The sequence below is a fragment of the Gobio gobio genome (genome assembly GCF_949357685.1).
Source record: "Gobio gobio genome assembly, chromosome: 9".
Taxonomy (NCBI): domain Eukaryota; kingdom Metazoa; phylum Chordata; class Actinopteri; order Cypriniformes; family Gobionidae; genus Gobio; species Gobio gobio.
The window spans coordinates 30,430,819-30,447,341 of NC_137115.1; the positions used below are offsets into that span (position 1 = coordinate 30,430,819).

At 35.2% G+C, this 16,523-nt stretch overlaps 1 protein-coding gene across 5 annotated transcripts in view; it reads right to left on the reverse strand.

Moving 5' to 3' along the window:
* Nucleotides 1-286: 286 nt before the first annotated feature.
* Nucleotides 287-16,523, reverse strand: part of fam168a (family with sequence similarity 168 member A) — a 68,498-nt gene continuing 52,261 nt past the window's right edge. For 4 of the 5 annotated variants that reach the window (XM_079824980.1, XM_079824979.1, XM_079824981.1 and 1 more), the window contains 5 exons: nucleotides 11,130-11,255; nucleotides 8,496-8,638; nucleotides 5,372-5,546; nucleotides 4,593-4,723; nucleotides 287-4,499 (listed from right to left, as the gene is read on the reverse strand). In XM_079824980.1, the coding sequence (XP_079681106.1) occupies nucleotides 4,611-4,723; nucleotides 5,372-5,546; nucleotides 8,496-8,638; nucleotides 11,130-11,255 (557 nt within the window). In that variant the 3' untranslated portion in view covers nucleotides 287-4,499; nucleotides 4,593-4,610. The remainder of the gene's footprint in view (nucleotides 4,500-4,592; nucleotides 4,724-5,371; nucleotides 5,547-8,495; nucleotides 8,639-11,129; nucleotides 11,256-16,523) is intronic. The other variant, XM_079824983.1, reaches the window with a different exon arrangement.

Sequence of the window (16,523 nt, forward strand, 5' to 3'; positions counted from 1 at the left end):
AAAATGTGGAAAAAGTGAAGCGCTGTGAATACTTTCCGGATGCACTGTGTATTGCTATCGTTTTAAATATACAGTTTTTAATCACATACAAGCGTATTACTCACCTTGAAATAAATTGAGGTCTTCTCCTACTAAACATTTATTTAAAGGTAAACCATCTATTACTAATAATTCAACCAACTGACAATTTAATAAATGTATTGACTGGACCAAAAAAGAACCTATCAATCCACCATCATGATGTTATGTGTGAGTGCGTGTTGAAAAAAGAAAAGGAAAGATTTTTGGAAAGATTTTAATAGTTATTGAATGTTCTACATCTTACAGTAAATATTATACAATTACAAACTTGGCTTAATTATGTCACAGAGATCACTAACTGATCTTCAAAAACAAAAACAAAACAATAAAAAACCCCAAAATAATAAAAACAGTTTTACACTTCATTTCACAAGCCTGATGCGGGTCTCCTTGCTCAAACGGTAGTACAGCACGGTCTGGACGGCACTGGCGAAAACGCGCTCGGTCCTGCCGGAACCTTGAAAGCATGGGATTTCGATGGCGCCAGAACCGTGCTGTAGTGCGTAAATGCATACTATGGGGGCAAGGACTCTTTAACACTCACTGAAGGGAGATCAATTCTGGAAGACTTTCCCCTTTTTGCTTTACATATAGAATGCAAACAACAAAGTCTTATTCTCCATATGGGTCAAACATAAATAGGCGTTTTCCTAAACAGTAGCGTCAAATAGCAACCTCTCATATGTTTGCGTCAAAGCCTGTGGTACATATCACAGGTTTTCAGCAAGAGTGTGAAACCAGTGCCACAATTACTTTAGAAATACCTTTACATACTGGTGACGTGACACTGACTTCACTAGAGCTAATAACCCGTTGCATGCATCACGGGCGCTAGTAAACGATCCTTTGATCGATGCCCTGAAACCAAAGAACAGAACAGTGCATGGGGTTGCAATATCGACATCACATTTTTTCAATACGATTGAAACAGAAAAAACAGGAAATCGAAGCCTCGTCCACATCACGCCGAGTGAAAATGACTCCGTTTACGACTGATTCCCCCCCAAAAAAACACCTGATTTCACACAGAAAATGGATTTTAGAATGGGAGTGAGCGGGAAAATATACGAGTACTGATATTGGGGAAAAACAACTTTGATACAACTGTTCAGGAATAATTCACCCAAAAATAAAAGTCTGTTATCATTCTTCTTCAGTGGAACATAAAAGGAGATGTTTTTTGCAGAATGTTCACACTGCTTTCACTTTTGGATGATCTATCCCTTTAAATTCACCATGACCCTGTGTTAAAACGTACATCCCAGTAACTGCAACAGGCTCTTTTTTTTTTCTCAAAATGATTGAAATAGTTCAGTGAAAATTTGCCACCATTTTACACTCTTAAAAATAAAGGTGCCATTGAAAAAAAAGAAAAGAAAGAAATTTAGGTTTCACGAATAACCTTTTCTTTAAAAAAAACCCATTTTGAATATTTGAATCTTTTTCTCCATGGATGTTAAAGGTTCTTCATGAAACTATGTCAACAAAGAACCTTTATTTTTAAGAGTGGAGCTCTCTCCCCCTGTCATTACAACAAAAACAAAACAAAAAAAGAGAGAGAAAAAAAGAGAAAGACAGATGGGGGAAATGCATGTAGATGAAGAGGAAACCCTTTGAAGACTTGTGCTCTGAAATGCCTCTCAACCACATGGACTGCATCACTCCACTCCAGATCAACTATAAAGATCTTCTATTTAAGAAAAATGAACATCAATCTTTAATTAAAACTTTAAATAACACTTACGTAAAAAGCGCCTAAATTACATGTCAGAGTGGATGGTAACGTCCTCTCATTCTGAATCGACCCTTTATTCGTTTGCAGTGTAAAAGGTCACTCTAGTCCTAGAGTTCAGAGGTCTGACGGATCAGTCAATGTTTAAAATGTCGACTACAGCGATTAGTTGCATCAGTCAAGTCTTGTGATGCAAACTTATGAAAAGACAAAGAAAATATAGTTCACTGCTTGATATAATACTGTATAAGACCAGCTGGGGAAAAAGGAAAGAGCAGGGCAGAGAGGGCATGAAAAGGACATCATACGTCATCAAAACAGCTACAGAGAAACGGAGTATGTGAATGTGCTGTGAATTCATCCAATAATCAACCAATGAGCCTGGTTTGACTAATTTGCATTGCTTATCGATGACATGCCAATAAAAAAATGCACCATTACACAAATATTACATTTACCAAAGGCCTCTTGACTCTTTTTCCAAAACATTTGCTCTTACTAAAGGCAAATGATTATACTGTTGTATATAATGCAATGAAGTTACAGACATTTTCAGACGAATGTCTACGAAGAAAATGAAGCCTATTTTTACAATTGTTTTTATTATTTTCACAATTTCCTCTTGAAATGCTGATATCTATGAATAATTAGCTTTTGTTGATTTTAAAAGAAAAAAAAGAAAAAATTACAATATTGCAGAGACTCTAACGAGAATCACTATTGAGAATAATGTGAATTGAATAATAATGCAAAATAGGCTTCACTTTATTTAAGTGAAATCTGATTTTTTTTCCTGTTTTCCGTGGGATTCAGACACTCTGCGCCCTCACTCTCTCTCTCTCTCTCTCCCTCTACTCAAAACATCGAAGGGAATGTGCTGTAAAGTAAATGTATTATTAAAAGCAATCCATAAGCTGTGATTCAACATGATGCAACCATGCTTCGCAAAGGCATAGTTTCCATCTGATTACACTATACTGCATTCACCCGCATGACACATGCATTACTAGACGTTATTACTTCACATAAGATCAGAGAATCGGTTCTTCCCACTTTTGAGTGTACTATATATCGAAATAGTGGTTGATCAGCCAAACAAATAACAAAAAGAGAATGATACTGTTCTGTTCTGACAATAATATTACTTCCAGAGACATTACCAAGACTAATGGTTTGTAGAGTAAATGCTTGATTTTCTTAATTACATCATTAAATATGAGAGTGTACCGTATAATTGGTTATTAAGTTATGTCTATTTGTCAATGTGCAATGCTTCAGTATGATAACATTTCATAGAATACTTGATATGTCACTTCTGAGTACACTATTCATGGATACAGGCGAGGCCTTGGGATAGGAAATCAATCTCTTTCTCTCTCTCTCTAAAAATGCTGTAAATTACAATTAAAAGCCATTCAAGCAGGCCGTTCTTATTATTGCATTGAACAACTCCGTTTCTACGCCTACAATCTGTGCAACTACAGGCCTAAAGGCCCAGGAATTCACAGAGGACCAGGGGTTAGACCCGGAGCTGATTGGAGATTAATGCCGGAACGCCTTCCCTTCCTTTTTTATTTGTATTTTTTTTTGCTTTCAGTGCTATTTTCGATGCGATAAAGTCCCTTTAAATTCTTAAAATCGTTCCGTCAGAGTAGCGTCCGTCCTGTCTGGCCTCGAAGTTGGCACACGCTTTGATCAGGTTCAATGCCACCGGGATGACATTGCACCCAGAGGCTCCAGCTAAGTGCCACTGATAGTATTTTTTTCCCCCTCAATATTCTCAGCGCGTGGGTTTGCACCTTCTGCCGTGAGCGCATGCTCGCGTGCCGCTGCGTTCCCTGCGAGAGCACCCATGCGCGCACATTTATATAAATCGAATATACACGTTATAGTTCAGAAGCTTACGCTATCCTGACACATAAGCTAATAAAGTAACCAGCTCACTCAAACGTTCTCTATTTAGTGAATAACTAAGATTACTGTATGTTCTCATTATCCTAATGAAGGTTAAACCACATTTGCACTGCCCTACTAATGATATATTCCTTACAAATCTACATGAACAGCTACAAGCTGGAAGACACCCTTGTTATCGATGATAGAATGAAATGAGGGAGAATTGAATCAGATGAAATTAAATTTCCTTTAAAAAAAATCAACAATTCGAGAGCGTTCTGTGAGAGAATGGGGAAAGCTGAAATGAAACGCCGCTGTAAATAAATAATAATAAAAAAAAACAAAAAAAAAACATGAACCCTGTGCTAATATCTAAAGGTTATAAAATTTGGCAGCATAATTGGATGATTATGATCCGAAGAGGTGCTGATATTGCGTCGGTACATTCCTACACACCAGCGTTTATACTGAACACAAAGACAAATCGTTTGAAGAGGCGTGATTGGTCGAAATCATTCTGGAGTTCTTACAGAAGTAACTATGGAACAATGAAGAATTAAAATAACCTAATGCAAGAACATCATCCCAAAAAAATGAGAAGGAAAAAAAAAAAGTAAAATTAAATAAAAAAAGATAAAAAAGCAGCTTTTACAAAAACACGTAAGAATGCATAAAGTGACCCTTGCACTTTTTTCTCTTTTGTTCTTGCAAACAGACGTGGCACCTCCTTGTTGAGCACAGAGCGCCGATGTAAGACTTGAGTAGTTGCATACAATGTTTGACTCCAGATCTGCGACGGAGAGAAAGAAAACGAGAAGTCAGAGACTGCTCTTCATTGGCTGGGTGAAGCCACAATGAATGTGTCGCGTGGGTGGGAACTCACATGATTGGCAGGTGGGCTCTACCAGTGAGGTGGCACGTAGCTGTACCCAGGTGTTCCTTGGGGTCGGTACGTTGGCACGGTGACGGGGTGTCCTCCGATCTGAGTGTGCTGAGGGGTGGTCAGCAAGGTTCCTGTAATTTAACATTTATTTTATTATATGAATTTCACACACACACGCACACACACGCACACACACACACACACACACACACACACACACACACACACACACACACACACACACACACACACACACACACACACACACACACACACACACACACACACACACACACACACACACACACAATATATACACACACATTTAGACATTTATCGCCACCTACTGGCAGTTTTAGTTTCTCATTTAGAGTATCACTTCATTAAATAAAATTAAATTAATTAAAAAATAAAATAAAAGAAGAATGAAGAATGTTGGTAACCAAACTGTTTTAGTCAGTAGATATATGTAAATACAAATCCAGATGCAGCTTTAAAAAAAGAAAAATAATTGCCATTGTAGCCTAAATGTTTGTGTAATAAATTCTATAAGATATATTTGCTTTTCTCATTTAACACAATAATGACTTTAAATGATTTATTGTGGGGGGTAATTTCTCAGCCAAATTTGATGTGCGATTAATTCATCGCCATGTCATGTAATTAATTAGATTAAATCGCTTGAAAGCGATTAAATAAATAATAATAAAAAAATGTATTAATATTTTGTTTATATCATTTCTTAGCTTCAACAATATTATCATTTTTGAGCTTCTTACCGGCAGACATGGCCATCGTTGTTCCGGCAACCATGCCCATAGCCACACCATTGGAGCGGGGCGCAGGTACAGGAGCAGGGTATATGGCGGAGGGGATGCTGTTGGGCTGGACCACGGTGGTGTGGTGGATTACATGAGGCTGGGCGGCATACACTGGCTGTGTGTAATAAGCACCCTGAGGAGAAGATGAACAAATTATAATGTAATAGTTACAAGTAGCTAAATGGCTGTATGTTCAAAACCTGTAAGGAGTGATCCATTGTATTGCATAGTGGGTGTTATTGGATTAAATCCAAATAGTCCTGGTTGTGAGGCAAATAAACCAAAATGGTTCTGTGGTGGTGCAGTGGTATAGTGATGGTATCAGATCCTAATACCACATTACTTTAATATTTACTAGGGATGCACCAATATCACTTTTTTCAGAATGAGTCTGATACTGATACTTTCATTTGTGGTACTTGCCAATACTGCATACCGATACCTGTATATTCATTGCATTTGTTGGGTAGAGAAACCAAAAGAATATGAATCAAATTAGTTGGCTTAATTTGTTTAGTAAATAGATATTTCCTTCAGTTTTTTCATGCCTAATTATGCCTGTTGAAATGTACTGTTCTGTTACTTTCACATCCAATTGATCATATTTGATCCTTTATTTAATAGCAGTGAATATTTAGAGCTGCTCCAGCAGGGCTCAATGCTAAGGATTTTTTTCACTGGTTGGTCAGACCAGTGGTTACAATTTTTAAGTGAAACATCACAAAATTGAATTAAAGTAATCAAATGTAAAATAACACTGCATATTCTTCACTGTATAAATTAAATATGAATCCTCATCAAAGTTACAAAAGTTATTCCGTCAAGAGGATCAGTGGGTGATTTTCTACTTGTCTTTTGTTGTTAGATGAACATTAAAGACAAAAAAAGCTGTATGTTTATTAGGCTGCTGTCACGTTAAGAGCTGTACGTATACTACTTACACTCAAAAAAAATATATATAGCACTATATAGCACTAAAAGTAAGTTATTTGGCTCGTAATCATAGGGGAACCATGGTTCTTCACCGGTTCTTTGGGATGACTGAGGTGCCACATGGCCCCAAAAGTGGTTCCCATGTGATTACGAGCCAAGAACCACTTATAGTGCCGTATAGCACCATTTTTTTTTTGAATGTACTGCTACACACACACACGCACACATTTTCTTTCTCAAATTAATGAATACATTTACTTCATAGACATCCTTCTCTGATATCCTCATTCTGCTTTCTGTTTGCTCTGTTGTCAGTGTTGTTTTGTCTGAACACAAACACTGTATGCTGCATGTTCTCAGCTTTTGGTATCGGTGCATTTTAATGAGTACGAGTACACAAGCGCGGACCGGTATTGGTGCATCCCTAATTTACTACAATACAGAACCAGCATTGTTATCATTAACTAAATAAAGCTTAAAACATTTTCAGTAAATGAAATAAAGATGAAATAAAATAAAATATTAGTTGAAAAACGAAATAAAAAAATGAGAATAGAACTGAAACAGATAACTTTAAGTTATAAAGTAGTAAAATGACTAAAACTAAAATAAACTAAAGCTAAATAGAAATATTAAAGAACAAAAACTACAGAAATGTTCAAAATTAATTTTTTTTATGAAAATGAAAATTAAAACATAAATATAAAAGCTAATTCAAAATATGAATAAAAACTATAGCAGAATATAAATAATACTAAAATAACTGTCCTGAATGATAGCCATATGGTATTTATTGCATTCATAAGTATTTCAAATGACACCATGGTACTACCATCGTCCCTTTTACTTTAGGAATGTGAAGTATTTGAGGTAAAACAGAATATTCTATGAGGAAAAATCATTATTTTATTAAAGGATTAGTTCACTTCAAAGTGAAAATTTCCTGCTATTTTACTCACCCCCATTTTAGATGTTCATGTCTTTCTTTCTTCAGTCGAAAAGAAATTACGCTTTTTGAGGAAAACATTCCAGGATTTTTCTCCACATCATAGGTTGAAGGTCCAAATCAATGAGGTTTCAAAGGGCTTCAGAGGGTCTGCGTGATCCCAGCAGGAATAGGGTCTTATCTAGCCAAACCATCTGTCATTTTAATAATAAAAAAAAAATGAATATACTTTTTAACCTAAATTGCTCATCTTGCGCTGCTCTGCGATGTGCTAAGGATTACGTAATCACGTCGGAAAGATCACAGTAGACGTAGGCAGAAGTGCCGCCACCATGTTTACAAAGCGCTTGTGCGAAGACTAACGTCCTTTAGCTAAAAAAAAGGTAAAACAATGATGTTGTTTTTTTATTTGAAGTTGAAGATGGGAGTGTTTTTTTGTAAAGGGCGTTTGTATTAGTCTTCGCACGTTCCCTTGGGGCGGTACATCCGCCTACGTCTAGCGTGACCTTTCAGACGGGATTGCACAATCCGTGGCACGTTCTCGTCTGGGATCGCACCGAGCCTCTGAAGCCCTTCGAAGCCCTTTGAAACTGTATTGATTTGGACCTTCAACATTTTGGTTGCCATGGAAGTCTATGATGGGAAGAAAAATCCTGGAATGTTTTCCTCAAAAAACTTAATTTATTTTCGACTGAAGAAAGAAAGACATGAACATCTTGGATGAGATGGGGGTGAGTAAAATAGCAGGACATTTTCATTTTGAAGTGAACTAATCCTTTAACTGAGAATTGATCTCATTGTTATTTGTTTCTATCATTATTGTCTACTAGTGCTGTTATCTTTTTTTGCAGTTTTTAACAAATGCATTAACTATTGGAAAGATTTTAAAAAGAGCAGCATTACTGACAAAAGTAACCTATAACAATACTTGAATAGCCACAGGCTGACTTCATCAGCTATAAACTCATTTCAGGTCAAGCAAGTTATTTTATTATAATACAAAACCTTTTTTTCCCCCTGATAAATAATGCACAAGATAAGAAAGATCAAGTTTGAGTACTCACTTGACAACTAATTATTCAAAACACCACAAAACATTATGCTTATCATGGATTATAGTGTTACTTTTTTCACAGTGCTTTACTCAATAGAAATGTTTTCAAAGCAGCTTTGCAATATTCACAGTATAGAATAAGGCCTTACCTGAGCATAGAGGTTCTGCTGGGGATAGGCACTTCTAATAGGGTACATGGCCGTCTGGTAGGGGTTAGGGGATGGGGAATAGGGGGGAGGGGCTCCATTGGTCTGAGTAGGGGGGACTTTATAAGGCGTTCCTGCAGTGTATCCTGAAACAGAGATGGAGAGAGATTGTTAGGTCCAGTAGGCATCTGGCACACAATAATCGAATATAATACATAGATATTCCTTCGCACGCATCCATGTGCTCTGGTTGGATTTCCAAAACATCCATGTCGCCACCTTCTGGTGAGCAACAGTAAAGCACACAAGACGTGTAAAGAGGGAGTGCGCCAAACTAAACTAAAGCACATCTGAAGTGCAAACACTCACACACCCTTTCAAGTCAGAGATATCACAACCAAGCACACACACCGACACTTTCTCTTTTTCCACACACACCATCTGTTGGCTTTTTATTTGCCAGCAGAGTAGTAACAAAAAGCACAAGTATGTGAATTCAGCAGCACAAACGGAAGTCTTTTGAAGAAAGAATACATTGCTTTGAGGCGTTATTAGTTACACAACACACCAAAATATGCCCAACATAGCAAACACATGCTATCAGTCATTACTCCACATTTGACGAACCACTGATGCAACACACCAGATTCAACTGTCTTTAGTCTAGCTTAGCCACTCCTGTCTAATTCAATCCCACACAACACAATTTTACACAATCTCAACTCCAAAAGCTCTGCTGTCTACGGTTTGAATGAAACATTAGATCTCAGACAGTGTGTCTCCAGTATGCAATGTGAGATTTCACCTGTCACAAACACTAGTGAGCTGCTAACCTGGACAGCATTTTAAGACATCGAAGGCTTACAAAAGAAAATATGTTGAGTAAATATATATATATATATATATATATATATATATATATATATATATATATATATATATATATATATATATATATATATATATATATATATATATATATATATAAACTTAACTGAAATAAAAATATATAATAAAAAAAACTATATAGCTAATACATCTGATAAAAACATATATATATATATATATATATATATATATATATATATATATATATATATATATATATATATATATATATATATATATATATATATATAAATAAATAAATTATATCTTCTGTGGGGAGGACAATCTCAGAATGCATTGTGAAAAATAATAAATAATAAAAGATGCCTTACAAAGCGAGAGAAATGTAATTTATAAATATATTTATATAAAAATTATTTAAATCTTATTAAAATAATTTTATATGCTTATGTCAAATTTGACTGAAATCTGTTATGAATCAAGTCTCCGGAGTGCTTCATGTCAGTGGCTGCCTATGTAGAGCATTATAAATCAAAATCAACATAGATATTAACTTGTCATGTGATCAAAGGACAAAATTTTTAATATATTTCATTATTATTTAAATTATAACAATTAATTCAGCCAATAGATACATATATCACTATTGAAATAATTATATTATACTGTAAAAAAATAAATAATTAAAATATATTTATTTTGAATAATAATAATAATACTAATCAAAATAATCTAAATTCAAAATAATAATAATTGCATCCAATGTTTTTCTTGGATTTACGTAATTCACGTGGATTATACTTCAAGTCAGAAAAAAATATATGAGAAAAATCACACCTGATCAAATAAAAATACTTAAAATAAATAGAAAATAAAAAGTGTTGCCTTAGTAGGCAGTTGCCTATGTAGGCAGCACTGCAGCTCACTAGGTTTTTAGAACAGAGCTCATTTTAAAGCTTGTTTACACAGCATGCGTGGAAGTCATTATGCGATTGAATCCTGCAGAGCAAGTGTTCTTTATAGGCAGAACGGGACTCTATAGCTATGTTCACACTATCAGTCCAAATCCAATAATTTTTGTATTCGATTGGATTCTGATCTAAATGATTGACTGTTCACACTCTGTATCACAACTTTTCAGATCCGATTTGTGTGTCCTGTGGTGCTCTTATGTTTTCCTTGAATATCTGCATTGGTTTCTATGGCAATGACGTTGCATTGGTAGGCATACACCAAAAACAATAACAGCAACGTGGAGGGGTTTGCAATATAGATGTTGTCTCATTTATATGAAACTGACAATGTGTAGCCGCAGCGCTGGACTACTGCGTCTTCTGAGGAGAAGAAACGTAGAAGGCTGGTTTTCCATGCTGTCGTCTCCGTCGATCTCAACACATGTCACCATTGTGTTGTAATTTTCTGCTTGTCCGGCACTTTGCAAAAACACAACCTTGTTTCAGCAGCGACGTATGACATGTTTACGCTTATCGTAGCGTGAGAAAGCGACATAAACCAGGCAAAATCCGATCAGAGCAGTCAGACTGAAACAGATTTCCAGAAATGCGCATTTGAATGTAGCTCAAAACGGATTCGTAAAAACAGCATTTCATGTGATTTTTTGCCGTTCGCACTTGCTAAATATGATCGGATTCCAACCGGATATGCACAAAAATCAGATTTGGACTGACTGTCTGAACGAGGCTTATGTGAAAGAGTGCGTGTTTGTGTGTTATAGAGTTAACAGGGGAACACACAGCAGTTACAGTAGAGTATAGTAATCATATTTACTGAATGCTGTAGATGAGGCCTGGTACTGCCTGCTCTCTGAGCCAGCGTCCACGGCCAGGTCATAGGAGCCTTCTCCGGGCCCCGGAGCAGATGCCGTCTGGGGCCAGGCCTGCTTCACCAGCAGCACTGTCCCAAACAAACACAACAACACAAGAAGGGTTACACATGCGTCACGATCTTAATCTCCAAAACGGTACCCTGACTGTCCTCTCCTCCTCTCGCTGTCCCTCTGGATCCTTATATTTACCGCAAAAGTAGGCTTCCAGAAGTACAAATACTACTCAAAAAAACAAACAGAAATACCATAAGAAACTATTGATTTCAAAAGTATTTAATTGCCTACACTTTTTGAAGCAAGAAGTTGCTGAATTTATCTTGGGAATCTTCACAGTGGTATGTTTTTCAGGTTAGTGACGCTAACATTACCAACATTACCAAGGAATGTGGCGTTGTATAAAATACATTAAATGCGCTCTATTTGGCATTGAAATGCATATCTAACAGCAATAAAGAAAGACAGTTCAGGCAGTAACACATGAACCTCTGAGTGGAATTCAAAAATGGTCCAAATTCAAAACAGAAACTACTAAAAAAAGAAAATGGTTGAAAAAGATTTTCCATTCAAGAATGAAACTACAAAATTGAAACCAGGAAATTATTAGCTGCTAAAATGTCTTTACAGAGCCAGTTGGCTGTGAAATTGCTTGCACAGTTGCACAATTTTTGGATAAAAGTGTTTGCTAAAAATAAATGTAAATGTATTGTAAATAAACACTCTGGGCTTGCAATTGAAAGCTGAATGGTTCAATTCCCATCAAACTGAACAACAGTGAATATAAACATATCCGACTCAATGGCTATGTTCAAAATCAAAATACTAGGTTACTGCTTACTGAATACAACGGAGTATGCGCTGTATATTGCATAATATTTGTTAGAAAATAGTATATAAAACAGGCATTATTCAATGATAAATGTGTTGTTACAATTAAGTGGTGTCATATTTTCAGCTTGAATATTAACCCTTTATCACCCCTCAAGTAGGGTTTACGTTTAAGTCCCTTTGGGTCTGATTTTTTAAACATTTACAGAGCAATTGCATAAGGAAATATAAATTTTTTACATGTAAAACTAGATTTCATTTTTTTTATTTACTTCTCAACTTTACATTTATGCTGTGTTTTTGTGGATATTTGGTAGTTTTTTTTCCTATTTACTGCACAATTACTTAACTAGGCCATAAATTGGCTCATTAAAAATATATTTTTTTTATGACAAAATCACTTTAATGATGATCTTAATTAAATCTAAATCGTTTTTGGACATTGCTCTGTGTGTTAGGGATAGAATACTGCCATCTGCAGGTTTGTGGAAAAAACTTAGGAATTATAGTTAAAGAAAGAAAGTGCAATGACCACATATATCCAGCAGAGGTCCATAGGAACTTCATTTTCACTTCATTGATTTTCTGTGTGTGTGTGTGTGTGTGAACATGCATGTTGCATTTGGGCTCTAGTATTAGTTGATTGTAGTTGAATTGTTGATTGTATTTGCCAATTTCTATAAAAATGCTCTCTGTTTCAGTCACACACATGTGTGTTTGTGTGTGTGTGTGTGTGTGTGTGTGTGTGTGTGTGTGTGTGTGTGTGTGTGTGTGTGTGTGAGTGTGTGTGTGTGTGTGTGTGTGTGTGTGTGTGTGAAAGAGAGAGAGATAGAAAGTTCGTTCCACTTTGTGTTTATGCTCTAGGACCAGACCTTGATTTAAATGTAGACATTTTCAGATTTATTTTTGATTTTGTTTTATTTTTGTGACAAACAAAGTGAATTTTTTTTAAAAATTCATTTTCAATGTGGGGTCAATCTGACCCAGAGGACCTTAAATGTTTTTTTTTTTTACACACCTTTAGAACAACCAAATCGAGCCCAGGTTTTTTGTGCATGTTTAGATCGATTATTTAGGAAAAGTCACAGAGTCTCATACCCCTGAGAAGAAGGGAACACTTTTTAAAAATGAAGGAAAAGTCCAGAGGGGTCAGCTGGACCCCAAGGGGTGATTAAGGGTTAAAATAATTATTTTCCATAATCACTTCCATTTTGTGTATTTGGCAGTAAAAAATTTACTAAAAAATGAAAATTCCCATGACTTACTCACCCTCAAGCCATCCTAGGTGTATATGACATTCTTCTTTCAGACAAATACAATCAGAGTTATATAAAAAAATGTACTGGCTAATTGTATTCGTCTGAAAGAAGAATGTCATATACATCCAGGATGGCTTGAGGGTGAGTAAATCATGGGCTTATTTTCATTTTTGGTTGAACTATCCCTTTACGTGACAAAATCACAATCTGAATTATGGATTACAATAGAAGAGATTGGAAAACTTGCATATAGTGCAGCTTTGTCAGAACGGCTATTTGCACTTTTTGTGTAAAATGCCTTACATTTGGCAGTTTAATCAAAAAATGTGAAATGTGTTAAAATAACAAAATCATGGTTGGCAACTTTCATTCATTACACTAGAAATGGAAGATTAAGTGCACTGCATTGTTAGATATTCAACGCAGTGTTCGACAAACGTAGCTGCACATTTTAGCAAATGTAGTAGGTCAAGAGTGGATTCCACGCATACAAAAAAGCTGTAGACTGTTCACGCTATATATAATGCAAAGAATAGAATTAATAATACAGCAGGATGCTAATCCATAATGACTGTATGTGTTGTAATAGAGGTTAAATATCTAAGCATGCCTCATGAACTACTCCCTTTAAGAAATCCACGTAACCCCGGATTTACTACAGAAGGATCGCCCCTGTAATAAGATTACTCTAAATTACGTGAGATAAACTCTTCAGCAAAATGATTCAAAAGTATTTAATTGGATTCTTCCTTCCAAATGGAGCAAGCCTTTCAGAGCCACAAGGGGGCGATGATGCAAACTCATGAGATGTTACCAAACACAAGAGAGCACAGGGACAAAGAGAAAGAGAGTCTGCTGAAATCACACAATGGCATCAGTGCCGCATAGACGCCTCACACATGACATCACTGCAGCGCTTCAGTGCTGCGCTTTATGCATGCATGCATGAGGGCTTTATGTGATTCAGATACTTATTATGATGATAATGATGATACTGCAGGAAGAATAAAGTCAAATATCCACACGTTTAATATAAATGATTGTGGGTTAAAGCGATATCGATAACCAAAATTGGAAAATATGACAGAAAACTGATTAATCGCAGGTAGTTTTTAAAATCAATATATTTTTAATTTCATTGTCATTTGAAATATATAAATAATGTACAGGAAATGGAGAGAAAAGGGACAGAAATCAACTCACAGTTTTTTTTAATGCAATTTCAAATGGCATTGTTTATAGGTTGACCGATTTCGTCGATACTGTTAACTAACATGTGAAAATATGGCCGGTAACCGATTATTCGCTGATAGCTAAAATCAATCAAATATTGCTAAGCTAGTCATGACTACTGACATACTGACACTTTTATTATTTTTACTTTTATGTCATATGAAATATATAAAAATAAAGTTCAAGAAATGGGAAGAGAAAAAAGAGACCAAAAAATGGCATTGTATTGTAAAGAATAAGATTATGAGCTAAAGACAAAGTACTACAGCCAACATTTATTCAACCAAGAGGTTCATTTTTTTTACTGTTTGGTGCATTTTGAACTGAAAGACATCAGCTGTAGTTGTCTAACTCGGTGGTTCTCAAGGTTTTGCCTCAGGACCCAGATTTTACATTAGACATCAAGTGGCGACCCAACACAGGGCTAAAATTGTCACGAAAAACACAAAGTTTGACGGTAGCCAATTATTCATTGCATATTCATTGCAAATACTAGAGCTTCACGATTCTGGATGAATTGGGAATCACGATTCTCCCACAATTCTCCACAGACAAGAGACAACTAAGCAAAATAACATGTAGCCTAATTTGTTACAGGTTCTTCTGACAAACTGTTAATTGCTGCAGTCTATTTAAAATGTTTAATTAACTTGAACGAATGATTCAACGACTCGCTCATAAATAATTATCTTGTTTGATTACTGGATGAATCGTTATTTTTGAATGAATCTCTTGAATGAATGATTCAATGACTCACTCATACATAATTCTCTTGTTTGATTACTGGATGAATCATTGTTTTTGAATGAATCTCCTGAATGAATGATTCAATGACTCGCTCATAAATAATTATCTTGTTTGGTTACTGGATGAATCACTGTTTTTGAACGAATCTCTTGAATGAATGATTCAATGACTCGCTCATAAATAATTCTCTTGTTTGATTACTGGATGAATCACTGTTTTTGAACGAATCTCTTGAATGAATGATTCAATGAAATACATGTTTTAGTCACGTGTCGCCACCTACTGGTGTAACAATTTAATTGATACAATCGTTATTTGAAACCATTGCTTTCAAAAGGATGTGCTCTATTTTGATAGCTTCCGTAGACATCAGTGTTTATATCCAAGCTGTAAACTTTTATCCCAGTACTTCTGTGATAATTTGAATGTTTGCAACACAGAAATAACAATAGTGTGAAGTTGTTTCATACCTATAGGCCTACATGATAACTGCTCTCTCTGGGTCAGCGGCAGCGCAGATTTGAATTATCTGGTGCGATTATCAAAGGTTTAATAGACATAGATGAATCTTTGTCATTTAGGAATGAGATCACGTGGGTCTTTGAATCAAGATGGCCATCTTTTAAAGATTAATCATGCAGTAGTCAGTTGGCACAAACCATGTCCCCGTTTTTGATCTGCCCATTTAGCATCTGTCTAGTTTAAACTACCTTTTACCAAATGATTCATTTGCACCAAGACATTCTTTTTTGTGCTGTTAAATCGATTAATCGCAACTAATTGCATCCAAAATAAAATTTTATGTTTACATAATATATGTGTGTGTGTACTGTGTATAATTATGTATATATAAATACACACACACACATTCATATATATATGTAAGAAATATTTGCATGTGTATACAGCATATATACTATAATTCATATTATATATAAATAGATTAAAAAAATAATAAAAATAAATAAATAAATATATATATATATATATATATATACACACACACACATATACATGCATGTGTGTATTTATATATGCATGATATTTATACACAGTAGCTACACACACACATTATTATTATTAATAATAATATGTGTTATTATATTATTTATTTGGGATGCGATTCATTTATTTGAAAGCTATAATTCATTGGACATTTGATTTTAGTCTTTGATGTCAACAACAAAATTGACAGGAATTCCCTTTTAAAATCAGATAATTTTCTACCACAACAATGCTTTTATACTTTGCATTTAGCATTTGATAGCCATT